Genomic DNA, 15,429 nt, shown 5'->3' on the forward strand with positions numbered 1-15,429 from the left:
GTGTAGTCAATAATTTCACAAAACAACTCATTGTTGATGGCTTTTGTCCCATGCACTCAAATAAAATAAAACAGCAGTGGAGAAGCCTTGCGAAGTACCTAAACAAAACTGCTCTGCCCTCCTCATGTATGTATTTTTGGCATATATGTTATGCATATGAGATGATGAAAAGGTTTTAGCACTTGGCTTACAGCGATGATTTATAACAGATATTGTTGCTGTGAACAGAGAATAATGGTGACGCCACAGAATATCACTGGATGATTCGTTTCAAAGCGTAGGATTTGTTTTTTTCATGACCACTTTGTCAAAAAAAAAGATTATATATATATATATATATATATATATATATATATATATATATATATATATATTGTTATGGGGTTGTTAGGGGCCGAGCCCGAAGACGTCTATGCCCGGGTCACCAACGTGCCCTGAGAAGGGCGCGGGATGAGGCGCCCAGAAAGCAGACTGTACACATTGCTAGCGGGAGACAAACTGGCCCTCCTCGCTGTACGCGGGGAGAGCGTTTAATAACTCTTTCCCTTCCCGCTTCTTCCCCCACGCAGACCGGTTCGGCTGCCGTAGAGAAGACGCTCTGGCGGGGACACATGGGAGGGATCGTCACACTCCTCCCTCTCTTATGAAGCCTGCAGCACAGCACAAGCGCACAACAATGTCTTGTTTGTCTTCTGAAGTCCGTAGTAATCCACAGGCTTCCGAACCCGCGAAGACCGTCGAAGCTGGCGTTCCGAGGGGATGCCGCTTGACCTTTGAAGGCGCTCCGATGCTTTTTGTCGGCGGCTCGGTACTCGAGCAGGGATACGGGGAAGACGGGGGCGGCGGATCGTTGACCGCTGTCGCGGCTGATGCCGCAAAATGATCCTCGTCGTCGTAGGTAATGGCAGGCGTCGTTTGCGGTCGCACATGGTCCACGTGTCTATTCCACAGCGTTCCGTCTTCAAGCTCTACCTGAATAGACGAAGAACTTGTGGGACAATTGACGGTACCGGAAAACCAAGATGGGCCTGGTCGGAAGTTCCGAACAAAGACGCGCTCTCCTGCTGGAGGTAAAGTGCTTCTTCGTGCGTTTCTGTCGGAGCGCACCTTTTGCCCTAACTGCTTGAATTCCATGCGTGCTCTCATGTCGGGATGCACTCGTTGAATGGGAGTTTGCAGCTGCCTGCCCATAAGAAGCTCTGCAGGAAGGGATCCTGTAAACGCGTGTGGCGTGGTTCTGTATGAAAGTAGGATCCTGTCAATGTTGGTCTGGAAGTCTCCAGGAGCCGCTTTTTTCAATTTCCCCTTAATTGTTTGTACAACACGTTCCGCTGCACCGTTGGACGCTGGATGGTATAGTGGGATCAGGATACGTCGAATGCCGTTCTTGCTTAAGAAGTCAGCGTATTTCTCGCTGGTGAATGCGGTACCGTTGTCAGAGACAATGATGTCTGGAAGTCCATGAGTTGCAAATATGTTTCTCATCGTGGCGTCCGCTGAAGGCGTACGAACAGGAACCACCTCTACCCATTTAGAGTAGGCGTCGACTAAGACGAAGAAGTAGTGGCCTTGAAATGGACCACCGAAATCCACACGCAGTCTCGACCATGGTTTCTTCGGAAATGGCCAAGGATTCGACTGTGCTTTCCGTCCCATTCTCTGATGTTCATGACAGGTTTTGCAGAGTTGCACCTTCTTTGTGATGCTGCTGTCGAGTCCATCCCACCAGACATGGCTTCTTGCAACTGCTTTCATTTTCTGCGCGCCTGGGTGGGTTTCATGAAGTAGGTCGAGAACTTCTGTTTGTAGTTGCTTGGGAACGACGACGCGTGTTCCTCGTAGAATGCAGTTTTCGTGCACGCTAAACTCTGTGCGGTTCTTCTGAAATATCGCCCACTCACTTCCTTTTGGCAGCTCATCCCCAGTAAGTAGCGCACGACGTACATTTGATAACACAGGATCACGATCTGTGGCTTTGGCAATGGCGGATGGCGAAAGAAGTCGTGGATACGCATTTTCAAGCATGAAAATCTCAGCAGGCTTGGGCACTGCGCTGGGCTCCGTAGGAAGCGGTAAACGGCTCAGCGCGTCGGCGTTGTTGATGCAGGTGCCAGGGCGGTACACAAGCTTGTACTTGTACGCTGACAGAGTAATTGCCCAGCGTATCATTCTAGGTGATGATCTATCAGGAATAGGCTTGTCTTGCCCAAGGAGTCCCAGAAGAGGCTTGTGATCCGTTATCACTTCGAAATCTTGACCCCATAAGTACTGATGGAATTTTGTGACACCGAAAATCATGGCAAGGGCTTCTTTGTCCAGTTGACTATAATTCTTCTCTGCTGGAAGAAGGCTTCTCGATGCAAATGCAATGGGATGTTCTCCAGTTTCATCTCAATGTGCGAAGACTGCTCCAATTCCGTACGGTGAGGCGTCGCAACTGAGAACAATTTGTCTTGAGGAATCAAAGTGTTGTAGTACCTGCGCAGAGGTCAGTAGTTCTTTACTTTTTCTGAATGCTTGTTCCTCTACGCTTGTCCACTTCCATGCAGTTTCTTTTTTAAGCAGGAGGTTCAAAGGGTGAAGCACTGTCGAGAGGTTAGGCAGAAAACGCCTGTAAAAATTAATTAGTCCGAGGTAGCTTTGAAGTTGCTTGATGTCCTTCGGACTCGGAGCATTAACGACAGCTTCTACTTTCTTTGGTGTCGGCCTTAGTCCATTTGCATTTATGACATGGCCAAGATACTCAACTTCTTGAGCTAAGAATGAACACTTTGCAAGCTTGAGCTTGAGACCTGCTTCTTGTAGGCGCTGTAGCACACTGGCAACGTTCTTTAAGTGATCTGCCTTGTCTAGACCCGTTACTAAGATATCGTCAAAGTACACAGTGACGTGCCGCATGCCTTGTAACAAATTTTCAATTTCTCTCTGGAAAATGGCTAGCGCTGAAGCTACTCCGAAAGGCAGTCTTGTGTATTGAAAAAGGCCTTGAGGTGTGTTGATTGTCACAAGCCTCTGTGAGTCGATATCAAGCTCTACCTGCTGGTAAGCATCTTTCAAATCTAGAATTGTGAACTGTTGGCCTCCTGAAAGCTTCGCCCACAGGTCCTCGACTCTCGGCACGGGGTACTTTTCCAGCACTGTTGCAGAATTTATTGTTACTTTGAAATCGCCACATATGCGCACGCGACCGTCTTGCTTGAGCACAGGAACAATAGGGGCTGCCCAATCTGACGTCCTGACGGGCGTAATGACTCCCTCTCGTTGCATTCTTTGCAACTCTTCTGCGACTTTATCTTGAAGCGCGAAAGGAATTGTTCGCGGCTTGAAAAACTTGGGGACTGCATCTGCCTTGACAACAATTTTCGCTTTCACGGCTTTCATTGTTCCAAGTCCCTCTGAAAATACCTCTTTGTATCGAGCGAGGAGCTTATCAATGTTTGTAAGGGATTCCACAGCTCTGACGTCATTTAAGTCAAGTTGTAGCGCGCTGATCCAATTTCTCCCGAGAAGAGTCGGACAGTGATCAGGAGCTATAAACAATGGCAATGTAGCCTCTCTCCGTCCGAATTGGACTGGCACGATGACCTTGCCCCTAACGGGTGTAAGTCTTCCGCAGTAGCTTTTCAGTATCACGTCTGAAGGCTCTACTGGGAGATCGGGAAACCGCTCTTGAAATGCAGTTTCACCCATTACGAAAACGCTGGCCCCCGTGTCCAGCTCCATTCGGAGAGACCTGCTTGCAACTTGTAAAACTGCAATGAAGGGTGGAATTGTTTGCTCGCCGTTCATTTGCCACGTCTCGTAGACCTGCGGCTTGGGGGCAGAAACATTCTCACTGCTTCCAAGACTATGCACGGGCTGCTTTTGTTGCCTTTGTTTGCCGTACTTATTCGACACGTTCTTCGGCGTCGTGTCTTTAGTTTTCGCAGAGCGGCATACTCTTGCTAAATGCCCTATCTTGCTGCAAGCGTTGCACCTGGATTTGGCATGATGGCATGCTGTCGCGTAGTGTGGCTCTCCATAGCGACAGCAGCTTACTGTCTGTTTCATCGCTCGCATTGCAGTATGAACTGATTGAGCTTCGGCCCCCTCCTGCGCTTGCATCAGCATGCTTGAGTCAGTTTTGGCAGTCTCCATCGCAACAAGGATTTGTACTGCTGACTCGAACGTCAGGTTTGGATCTTCAAGCAGGCGCCGCTGCATTGGCGCATCATTAATGCCGCAAACGAGTTTGTCCCGCAGCATGTTGGAAAGGAAGGTGCCGTACTCACAGTTCGCCGACAGCTTTTTTAGTGATGCCGTGTAGTCGTTGACGGACTCATCTGGCTGGCATTTGCGACTGTTGAACTTGAAGCGGCACACCACCACTGAAGGCTTTGGAATGAAGTGGCTGGAGAGTACGCTGAATATCTCGTCGATGGAGACTTGGTCGGGCGTCTTGGGCGTCACTAGGCTCCGCAGCAAGGAGTATGTGTTGGGTCCGCAGCACGTCAGGAACACAGACCTTTGTTTTTCCCCGGGAACGCTGTTGGCGTCGAAAAACAGCTTCACACGCTCCAGGTACTCTGTCCAGGCTGCTCCTTCCCCATGAAACGGCTCCAAAACTCCGTAGGTAGGCATGATTGCAGAAATTGTAATGCAATGCCTTAAGAACTTTTACCTCGTCGCCAGAATTGTTATGGAGTTGTTAGGGGCCGAGCCCGAAGACGTCTATGCCCGGGCCACCAACGTGCCCTGAGAAGGGCGCGGGATGAGGCGCCCAGAAAGGAGACTGTACACATTGCTAGCGGGAGACAAACTGGCCCTCCTCGCTGTACGCGGGGAGAGGGCTGCCGTAGAGAAGACGCTTTGGCGGGGACACATGGGAGGGATCGTCACACACACACACATATATATATATATATATATATATATATATATATATATATATATATATATATATATATATATATATATATATATATATATATATATACATAACAGCCTGAAGCTGCTCCTCACTTTACCAGTTTGCAAATTTCCTAACGCTAAGCAGATATCAAGCTAAAATAAGCATTCCTGGTTACCAGTGGATACCGAATAGCGCAGTGTAATATAATCATCACTATTGGCTAAAGGAAAGTTACTGCGGCGTGGTTGGAGAGATGCGAGAACCCGTGCCTGCGCACGATGCCTGGCCGCTCTGCTAACAGTCTGCTGCTGACAGTTGAGTTGGTTCTGTAATAAAACGGGCTCTGCAGGGCTCAGAAAAATACCCGTCCCGTACAAATGAATGTGCCGTAACGATTTACAGTGCGCGATAACTCGTCCCGCATGAGCTGTAGCAGACGCCAGCGAAATAAGAGCGCTTTCACCCCTAGTGAAACGGCGAAAACCCGAATAATGTCGAATGAAACGCCTTCTATCATGGGTGGAGGTCCACATACGTCCGCATAGGGAAAAAATCACCACTTTTACCGAATAGGCGCACAAAAGCATCGGTACTATGTCGCACTATTGCAAGAAAGCATTGAAAAGTCGACTAGTAGATGTTGCAGTGGCGCCGTCTGGCGGCGTCGATGAAAATCGGCGTGCCCGAGCGTCGTCGTTCGCGCCACTAGAAAGTATTCTAGTTCACTATAGTGTGAAGAATGTAGCATCACCCGTTGTCGAAGTGGGGAGGATATTATTGCAGATCGTGAACGCGCAATCACGTGACACTAAAGTGACGTAGAGCTACGTCACTTCTGCGTGCCCTGTCGACGTTTCTTTTTTTTATTATTTTTTATTCTACTGGGGCAGTGAGAAGAGCGCTTGGCCGTACAGAGTGCGGCTTCGAGCTGGCGGAGTGAGAGCATCTAGCTGTCCGCACTCAACAGCACTCACTCTTTCTTCTGTATTTGATTTTCCTATTAGTGGGGAGAGATTGAAAGGAGGGGCGGGTAAAGCCCCTCAATAAAGGGGTTTTAGGGGCGGGCAGGCTAGCCAACGCAGACAGCGTGGTTTAAAACGAGTGACGGCTTAGAGCTGCCCTCGGTAAAGCAGTATGCACGCTTGCAATTGCTTCCTTTCTTCTTTTTCCCTAGCTGTGAGGTATGAGCTGGTTTAGCTTGAGCGGCAGCGGAGGGAGTGCTGAAGATTTGCTGTGCCGTTTACTTGTCTCAATCAGCCGCTTTTGAAACTTAAAAGTTACGCCTCAATTATGTACATATAACAAATATATATAGATGTGTGTATGTGTGTGTGTGTGTGGTGACGTATCCGTAAGCTAAGTAACATCTTGTATAATTTCATGGCTTAAAAACATCAACGTTTACGCGCAAGATGCTCTCATGCAGTTAGTTATTTGCTTTTTGCCACTACAAAACTGCATGCTTGTGGGCGCGCGCTTGAGCAAATAACTCATGCGCAGGTACTCAATATATTTCAGGCCCCGCATAAGGTCAGTACTCTTGCACGTTTTCATTGTAGTGAGGAAGCAAACTCACAATCACTTCAACGCGCTGCGAAGAAGCAGACTCGCGACTCGAAGTCCCTGCGTCGCTTCGAATACCAGCTCTAACCCCGCCAGACCACCAGAAGAAAAAAAAAACAAGTAAAAGACTTGTATTTCCGTCGTAGAGTCTGCACACGAGCACATCATTTTGTCTGAATGCCAGCAATGTGTATATATCGGAACAGCCTCCTCGCCCATCTGTTATTGTCCATGGCGCGGAGTCTGGTCTCGTACCCAATTTCGCTTTGGGCTTCGCGGGCCTCGAACGTTGACCAGCCCATGTCCCCCTGGATGGCCTCCACAGCAACGCGACCGTGGCAACCGAGCGCCAGTCGTCCCACCTCGCGCTGTCCGCGTTCTAGCCATTCCCTTGTTTGGGTAGATATGCACAAAGTGGCGTTTGCGAAGGTCAGCTCCGGCACATGTACAGCCTTCCACAAATCGCGCACCATCATATATCGATTGCACCCCCAAAGGCATTGTCGTCTGAGGATATGGCACGCACGGGTTGAGGTCATTTTCAAATGTTTTTCCTGCGCCGCGTATTGGCCTCGAGATCGAGCAGAGTCGCCACCTTGCGGCTCAGCGGCGAAACCTATTCAGTGTGGATGCGTTTTAGCGTCGCGTGCCAGCCCGCAGTGATTTACACGCGCGCATGCGGCGTGTACAGGAGTGTTTTTGTTTGTTTCGCATTTCCTGTGAGCTTTTGCTTACCTATATGCCACTTGCAAAATAAATATGAACAGTCTATAACCCCACGCTGCTTTAAAAAATATATATACTTGCCCGTATCGAGCATGATGCTTGGATAAGGACATCATCCATCGCGGTCTTCGACGCCTGAGATCCTTTGACATGCAATGTCTCAAACGAAGTGGTACTGTCGTTACCGCCGTCTCAAAGCAAAACAGGTCGTTGCCGTCAATAAAAGTTAATGCAAACGCTCAGAAATCGCATATTCCCATTTCTGTTTGGAATACCGCAGCTACTAAAACATATGCCACCGCAGACTGCTTCATATAGCAGAATGCAGTTTGAACAGACCACTCTATGCCTACTATGCCGTCTGTATGCACGATAGAATTGTGTGAGTATTTTTTTTTTTTTGCTTTTAAACCTCTGTCGCTATGTCTCAATGGTAAGGGCGCTCGACTGCTGATTTCCACAACGGGGGATTCAATCACAATTCAATCACAATGCTCAAAATCACAAAGGACGAGGAGGGAACAGGACAATAGCGCACTTTCGAAAGGCGTTCCTCTGCTGTGGGATTTGACTGCACAATAAACAATCCCACGTGGTAAATGTGGTGTTAATAATGAAAAAAAAAAACGACACCAATACCAGCCTCTGCAATCATCCGTCATAGCCGATGCCGCTTTCATGCGTCAAACCCGGGCCAGTATGCATTTCTTTCTTTTTTTTTGTTGCACCCGTAAAAGTTTTAGTGAGCACATTTTGCTTTAGAGAAATGCTCGAATGTTTGGGAAACATTATCCCTGCACCTAATTGTTACCCTAAATACTACATAATACACCTAGATCAATGTACTTTACTGGTAGCCTATTATAATCATTATAATCCCTTTTCGTCCAAGTGCTGTCTTCCGAGCAAACTGGTCATTTCTGACAAGGGGAGTAAAACAGCTTCATGCGGGCTTAAACATCGGTGTTTAGTTCGGGAATAAATACGTTCTTATAGTCCCATAATAAGATGACTTCCATTTCTTTCGGAATAGTTTTATATCCGGCGTCTGTTTTGGAAGCAACCCTAATATTTTACTTCGCATAAGATTTAGTCACTGCTAAATAATTAGTGATAAAGAAATTTTCAGCCTGTAAAATTGCTTCCCAGAACATGACAGTGGCCATGCGCAGTTTATAGCGATGTCTTCGCAGCGAGTAATTCGTAGCTTGCACTTTAACGCTGCTGAAAATTAATCGCTGATTATTGTAAACTTTGTCAAGTGTGTAAAAGTTCTCTCACACGGTGAAATTTATTCGCATTGCAAAACAAAATAATTACACTACTAATTTACCGTTATATATTAACATCACACACATCAGAAATCCCTTATACTTTCCTCGGTTTCAGGAAATCATTTACAGTTAGTGGCGCATGCAGTAATACACTATCACATTCTATGACAGTGGCCGCAAAAAGCATCTCGGCCAATTCAATCCACTCAGCGCTGTACACGTGAATAATCAGCTTTCCTGTGCGGCGAGGCTTCCTGTATAGTGTCGGCGTGATCTCATTTTTGGGCAATACTTGTGCGTGGTTGTCGGGGCCAGAGTTGATGCGCACTCAGTCTAAAGCAACTCGCCATGCAGTGCGCTGCCAATGCTACATTTATCCTGCTTAATCCTCGAGTCAAGTACGAATAATGAACCAGGCTTTCTCGATTCAATCTAAAGTACTGCAGGTCAGAGCACGAACCTTGTATCTGCGTGGGCTTGCGACTAAATTCGCCGGTCTCACTCGCATGAGACACGCGCAAACTGTTTAAAAGTCGATAAGAAAAACAAAGCTGTCATTAGGGAGGCCCAAGCATTGGGCGCGTGAGCGCGGTACAGCGCAAGAAACGTGCAAAGCAAATCTTGAAGACTGGTGATTGCGTGCTTCGTTTTCCTAAAATCCGCTCTTCTTCTGCAGCATTGGTGAAATCCTTGAATTTTTTTCTGCAATATTGCAGAAATACACACGTTTTCATCGCCAACAAACCCGCCGTAAACGTGGAAGCAGACCTACGCAGCGTGCGCTTCTGCGAGCGCCGCCGGCTGCCGATCCACACTACCGGAGTGACGGTGGCGCCACCTCTAGGTCGATTTCGCGGCGAGACCGTTTCATCATGGGCGCTGCCATTTTGTGTATGTGGTGCCATCTAGCGGCCGAGTTGTGAGCAACCGCCATGCTGGTATGTGGGGTCCCATCCGCGGAACAGGCGACAAGTAGCAGAAATCGGCATTTTGGAGCTTTCGCGTGCATTTGTTTGCTTTCTGAAAGTACCTAGCTGAAAGGAAAAAAAGTTTCAGTAGCAGCGAAGCCATTCGGTCAGAAATGACAAAAAATTGTGCTCCTGATCAGGTCGGCTGAAGGCTAAAAGCCTGATTACAGTTAGTGCGTAACTTTTATGTGGCACAGAGAGGCGGCGGCGCACCACTGGCAGTGATGGCAGCTTTCGATCTACTTTTTATTCTTAAATGATTTCTAGAGACGGCTTACCGTAAAATTTGAGGAAAGAAAGAAAGCGAATGTAGCAGTTTCATGTCACGTTTAGGAGCAATGCTAATCGCGCTAGATTTGTTGGGTCAACCGATCCTTCATATACTCTTTACTGCTTGAGCGGCTACTGTGGAAGTTCCCACACCTCCACTGGGGTTCTATTCTTAAGTATCCATTATCCATTTCGGATCCATTTACTCTACCCTGGCTACTTTTGTTGGGCGACAATCAGGCAGGGTGTTCAAGCGTCCACTACCAGGCAATCGGATTTCAGCATTGCATACATGATTCGACCACCTGTTTGCGGGTATGTGCGGGGAGTGGCGATGACTTGTCAAAAGCGGAAGCTGCTATCCTGCAATTTCTCTGACTGGGCGTTAATTGCGTTTGTCTGACGCTGCCGTCATGCTGACATTAAAATACAAGATAAAATGGACAAATGATACCTATGGAATAGGGACCTTAAATTATGTCCCATAATGACCTCATCGAAAGTTGCTTTTGTCAACAATTATATAGTCCATTTTTCGTCGCAATGTTTGCTTACTGCAAGCAATCGCTGCTATTCCTATGATCATATTTCCATTTATTATCGGCAGCAAAATCTTACGAGATGAGTGTTTAAAAAATATATATTTTAGAGCTGTTTCACTAAATAAGTTGACAACCAATTTATTAGTATATCGTTGTCTTCAAGTGGGACAGGTTCTTTCATACTTGCATTAACCTCAGGTGACTGACTTCTTTACCTGGCGGCATCTCGTAAATATTTGCCGCAAGGAATATCATCCGCTTGTTGCCCAAAGTCTGCCGCTGTTGCACGGGTATTCAGTTTTTCCGGTCCCTACTCTACAAACACAGTGTTTGGAACTCGCACGAAAGGCTGCCAAAGCGAAACATTTTCGGCTGGGGCTTGGAATTCAGAAGCTGCTTGTCTTCGCCCAATTGAGTGAGTTGCAAGTGGAACAGTATAGAGCAACACACGCGCATACCACCGCTGTTAATCATCACCTTTTGGTTGTTATTTTTTTTTGTTAACGCAAACAACTGAGTAAAACATTACAACTGAGTTACATTACTGTCCATCATGGTTCACCAACTCGCCCAATCAGCCGTTCTTCTAAAAAAATAAGATTGCGTTAACCGCGGCAGCTCTTTGCAGCTAAACTGAGGCCGGCGGAAATGAAACGATCAGGGAAATGAAGGAAAGAAAGGGGCGAAAGAAGAAAGAACAGGGAAAAAAAGCACATCGCTCACATCAGCTAATCGGCTTAGATACTTTGCGGCTATTCAAGACACTCTGTGTGCAAAAGACTGCAACGTGTGCCCTTTCTCTGTAGAATGCCCTGCCGCCCCCGCTGCTATCCCCGCGTCCCCACATACCAGACAGGAGGAGCCGCGCAGCGCGTTCCGGTTCGAGGCTATTTTCCTCCTCGCCGCACCTTGTGTGTTGAGGAGCACTCCAAGGTAACGGTACTCCACGGCGCGCGGTATGGCGTCTCCACAGGGCAGCAGCACCGCAGGGGTGTCTTCGGGCGAGCCCGAAAAACGCAGCACAGCTGACTTGAGGGGATTGAAATTCAGCCCCAGTGTAGATAGGTGGTCAGCACATATGGTCACCAGGGTCTGCAGTTGCGCCTCGTTCTCGGCTAGTAGCACGAGGTTGTCCGCATACGCTGGCAGCGTCCATGTCTCCGGGAGACCTGCCCATGTGAAGGAGAGCCGAAAGCCTGTGCCCGACGCGATAAGCAGCCGTTCGATATCGGAAGTGTACAGCATGTACAGGAGTGGGGACAGGGGACATCCTTGCTTCAGGCCTCTTCGGACGACGACTGGCCGACTGGCTCTGAACTGCTGTCGTTGAGGTTGGCCACCACAGTGCGCAAAACGCCGACAACGCCGCCTGTCGCCAAAGCCGCGAAGTGTAGGCGGGCTCGGTCGGGCGCTGTTCGTGTCAGCGTCTATGTGTGCGCGTCGTGTTTTCGTCTTTGGTCGCGGTTTAACAGATATAACGCCGCTATCAACCTTTAATTAGCCATGTCCGGGAAGAATTGCTGCGTAGTTGGTTTTTCGAACACATATAAAACCTTGCCAGGAACATGTTTGTATAAGTTTCAGTGATGCTTCACGAGAACGACGGGGGCCGTGAATCGCGGCTGTTCGACGCACAAAGCAAGCAATCGCACCGAATGACATTTGTTCAGGTTAATGTCATTTTTTCGACGCGCTTCTACACGACCAAAGCTCATACCATTTCCAAATTATGGTAACTGTGATTGATATGCAAATATTGGAGTGCCTTCAATATGTTGTCAAGATGAAGGCGCTGTAAATGAAAGCAGCCTTTAAATTGACATTCATGTCTTGCATACCGTGTAACCAACCTTTTGATTAGGACTATCAATTACGAAGTTAGTGGCTATGTAGGCGGCATTTGTTTGCGAAATGGTACGGAAGGTGCGCACGTCTGCGCTCGACTGCGAAACGCGTACGAGTTTCAACAACGTACACTTTCCGCACTAAAGCAAGGGTTAAGAGCAACACGTAAAATAGGCAGCATCTGTACTGTCCGACGGCGATTTTATAGAACCTTTGAGTATCGCCTTACAGCGCAGCATACAGCCTCATTGACTCCCGTACGTTTTCGCCAAATTGTTCGCTCGGCGTATTAATTGGCCCGTCGAAAAATGCTCGAGCTTAGCCTCATAAAGAAAAAATACCGCAAATTCGTAATGCTTGCTACATCAGATGGCGCGAGCTTACAGCAACGACGCTGCCCGCGAAGGCGGCCGACGACGGCGCTCTGGCCGTGTGCTAGGCCCTAGTCGTCGCTAGGCCTAAACGCCTAAACGGTTTCGCATCAAAGCCTTAGCTGGAAGTGCTTTGGAAATAGCAAATTTCCTATTCATAAAACTGCCTTACTATCAGTTAAATTGCATCACAAATTGTCTTACAGTACACGGAAGGTGTAACTTCGGCGACGCCTTAGCAGCGGAGCTAGAGAACGAAATCGGGTGAGCTGCATTACACCGGCGGCAGCTGCTATAAAGCAGAAATTTGCTTGTATTGCTGTTGTCACTTCTTCCAAAATCTCGTTACATAACCGCGCTCCCCAGTAAAGATAACTTTTTTAGATTCCTTCCTCAAATTAAGCGCGTATTATTTAAGATGAGCAGAGAATGCTTTTCCGAAGGTGGCGAAGAAATCCGCTGTGTCGGCGAGGCGCCAACGGACCGCGGCAGCAGAAGCGACCTGTTCCGCCCACGCCGAGTGCGGTGTCTACGGGTTGGGTCATATTGTTGGGTTGGCTGGCAGTGATGGGTGCCAGTTATTTTTTTTTTTTACGATGTTATTCAGCATATTTCACATAGATCACAAACCGAAAAATTATAGGAGCACAGTAGTATTTAATGCAGGTGACACTTTTGTAGTTTATTTTGGGTGTATCTTCTCACCGAGTGTCAGGTCGACATAACAAATTTCCTCGTTGATCGCTTTCGGATGAGTACCTCAAACTCATTCGATACCTAATGACGTTTTCATCGAATGTCATTATATTTTCTCATGTAACAGCAAACAAATATAATATTGAACGAGCGTCATGCGATGGAAAAGGCATAAATTTGCCATATGGCAGGGCTGAGTGATAACTATTTTTCAGTGCTTTCTGCTTGTCTTTGCACCTTCCGTGAACACTTCTTGTTTAAACTTGGTCGCGTGCGCTAGCCGGGAAGATACAATACGCATTAGATTTGTGAAACGCTTAGCCAGACGACATTTATTGACATCGCACAGCTCACGGTTGCATTTTGCGTTTCGCCTCCACCTAAACGCGGGCGGCGTGGTCGACTTCGGTCCCGATAACTCGATCTTCCTCAGTAGCCTGAGCCACTGCGGCGGGTTATTGAACAGATATTTGCCAATATGCGTTTTGAAACTTGCCATGCAATTACTTTGAAGACCAGAGCCAGTGTTCCTGTTGTCTGGCAAGATTACGAAAACATAACATGTCGCTGCACTTGCTATTCAGACTAAGGGCTCTAGAGCTCATTATAAAGCACCCTGTAATTCTGCAGTTGGGCGCGAGGGTGATACAAATGAAATGAAGATGATGCTACAATAATAAAATAGGATACAAAATTTAAATCTAATATGCTCTTGGGTAACCTGAGTAGCAGCTTTTCAGATATTGTCTCTGCCATCTAACTCCTCCATGAAATTATCTACCCGCTCTGCCTTTTTGACGACGGAATACGTGAAATTCATGCTGTATTGGCAGTAGTAAAGCGCAAGCATGAAAAATCTGAACTCTTGCTACAGGAGCCCTATATGTGCTATTTTTCTGATGCTCAGAATGCTGGTTTGCAAGCTCGCTGGCTTTTCCTGCGGTCGCACCGGTACGAAACCGCTCGCAGTTTCGGCGACTGTAGCAATATATTGCATGTAATTAAAGCAAGCGTGTACCATTAAGCAAAGAAAGAACATTGGTTCATAGGTTAAGGAATGAACAAATTAGCGTGGCATTGTAATGAAAGCGGGACACTCAAAATGAGCTCCACTTCGTACGCAACCTTGTTGACGCTCGTCTGAAGCAAACACTTGATGCATATGGAGGTGATGTAGTTCCAGATGGCCGTGATATTGAACACATGTCCACTACTATAAAGTACGATCCCCTTGCGCACACTGTTATCGCGGAAGTGCCCGCGAGACGCGCACAAACGGCAGATCGCACGCGCGCACCACGGCCACGCTTGCCGCATGAGGCCCGCCTCGGGTTCCGACGCCCGCCGCTACGCGGCTTTCAGTGGTACCTCTATAAGCGCTGCGCATGGCGTATACACGTCAACCTTTCCAGCATTACAGCTGCCAAATGCATGGCAGATATTCATATTCAGCTTTGGACTGAAAAGTTTAAAAGAGTAACAATTGTGTTTGTCTAGCATGAAAAAGCAAAATAAACTAAGCGAAAACTAAAAAAAAAAATGAACATAATACATTGAAAAAGCACTAGTCATTAGCGCATAAAGCACATTCGTTCCTTTATTTATGATAAAGTGGCCCTCAACAATAGCACGAAGCCTGAACATTTAGGAAGGTGCTGTGCCAGGCAGCTAATATTTTACAGAAGCCTGAACCATTTTAACTGTAGTAATTCGCAGCCCGTTATACTTAGTGGCACGGGCAGAGGCACTTTATTTTTCTTTACTTGTCTGCCTCGCCATAGAATATGTAGTAATGCGCATCTCGGCGATGTGGGCTGGGCACTTAATTTTCGGTCCACTCAAACATGCGATAACTGTATTATGTGCATTCCCAACAACTTTGTGCAAGGCCAGGGTAAAGTATTGCCGATTAATTAATTTTTTTTTTCGAAGCTTCAAAACGCACAAATGTAAGCAATAGGTGTGTACTTTGCAGAAATATTTTCCGATATTTCCCACTTCCGATATAACCCCACTTATTATCGTCTGACTGTTGCACAGCGAATGTAAATAAATTCCCACGACGCTCTCTTTACGCGACGTTTCTGGCCTTAACCACTGCACCTAATAAACACTGACATGCACGTGGAACATCGGCGATCATAAATGGACACGCTGATGTCCGTCCGGACATCGGCGCACTCATCACAGCACTCTCGTAGTCTCGCACAGCAGTCTTGCAGGACGCAGTCCGTACATCACAGCATCTCACAGAAAGCACAAACCGGCGCCTACACCCTCAGT

The 15,429-nt window shown here is 47.3% G+C and overlaps 1 protein-coding gene across 1 annotated transcript; it reads right to left on the bottom strand.

Moving 5' to 3' along the window:
• Positions 1 to 1,142: 1,142 nt before the first annotated feature.
• On the bottom strand, positions 1,143 to 4,620 carry LOC146205276 (uncharacterized). The gene is made up of 2 exons (XM_084606533.1): positions 4,039 to 4,620; positions 1,143 to 1,214 (listed from the first exon to the last, which is right to left on the bottom strand). The coding sequence occupies exons 1-2, from the start codon at positions 4,618 to 4,620 to the stop codon at positions 1,143 to 1,145; spliced, it is 654 nt and encodes a 217-aa protein (XP_084462659.1).
• Between the last annotated feature and the right edge of the window lie 10,809 nt (positions 4,621 to 15,429).

This window comes from Amblyomma maculatum, chromosome 1 (genome assembly GCF_055883805.1).
Source record: "Amblyomma maculatum isolate TAMU_Amacu chromosome 1, ASM5588380v1, whole genome shotgun sequence".
NCBI lineage: Eukaryota > Metazoa > Arthropoda > Arachnida > Ixodida > Ixodidae > Amblyomma > Amblyomma maculatum.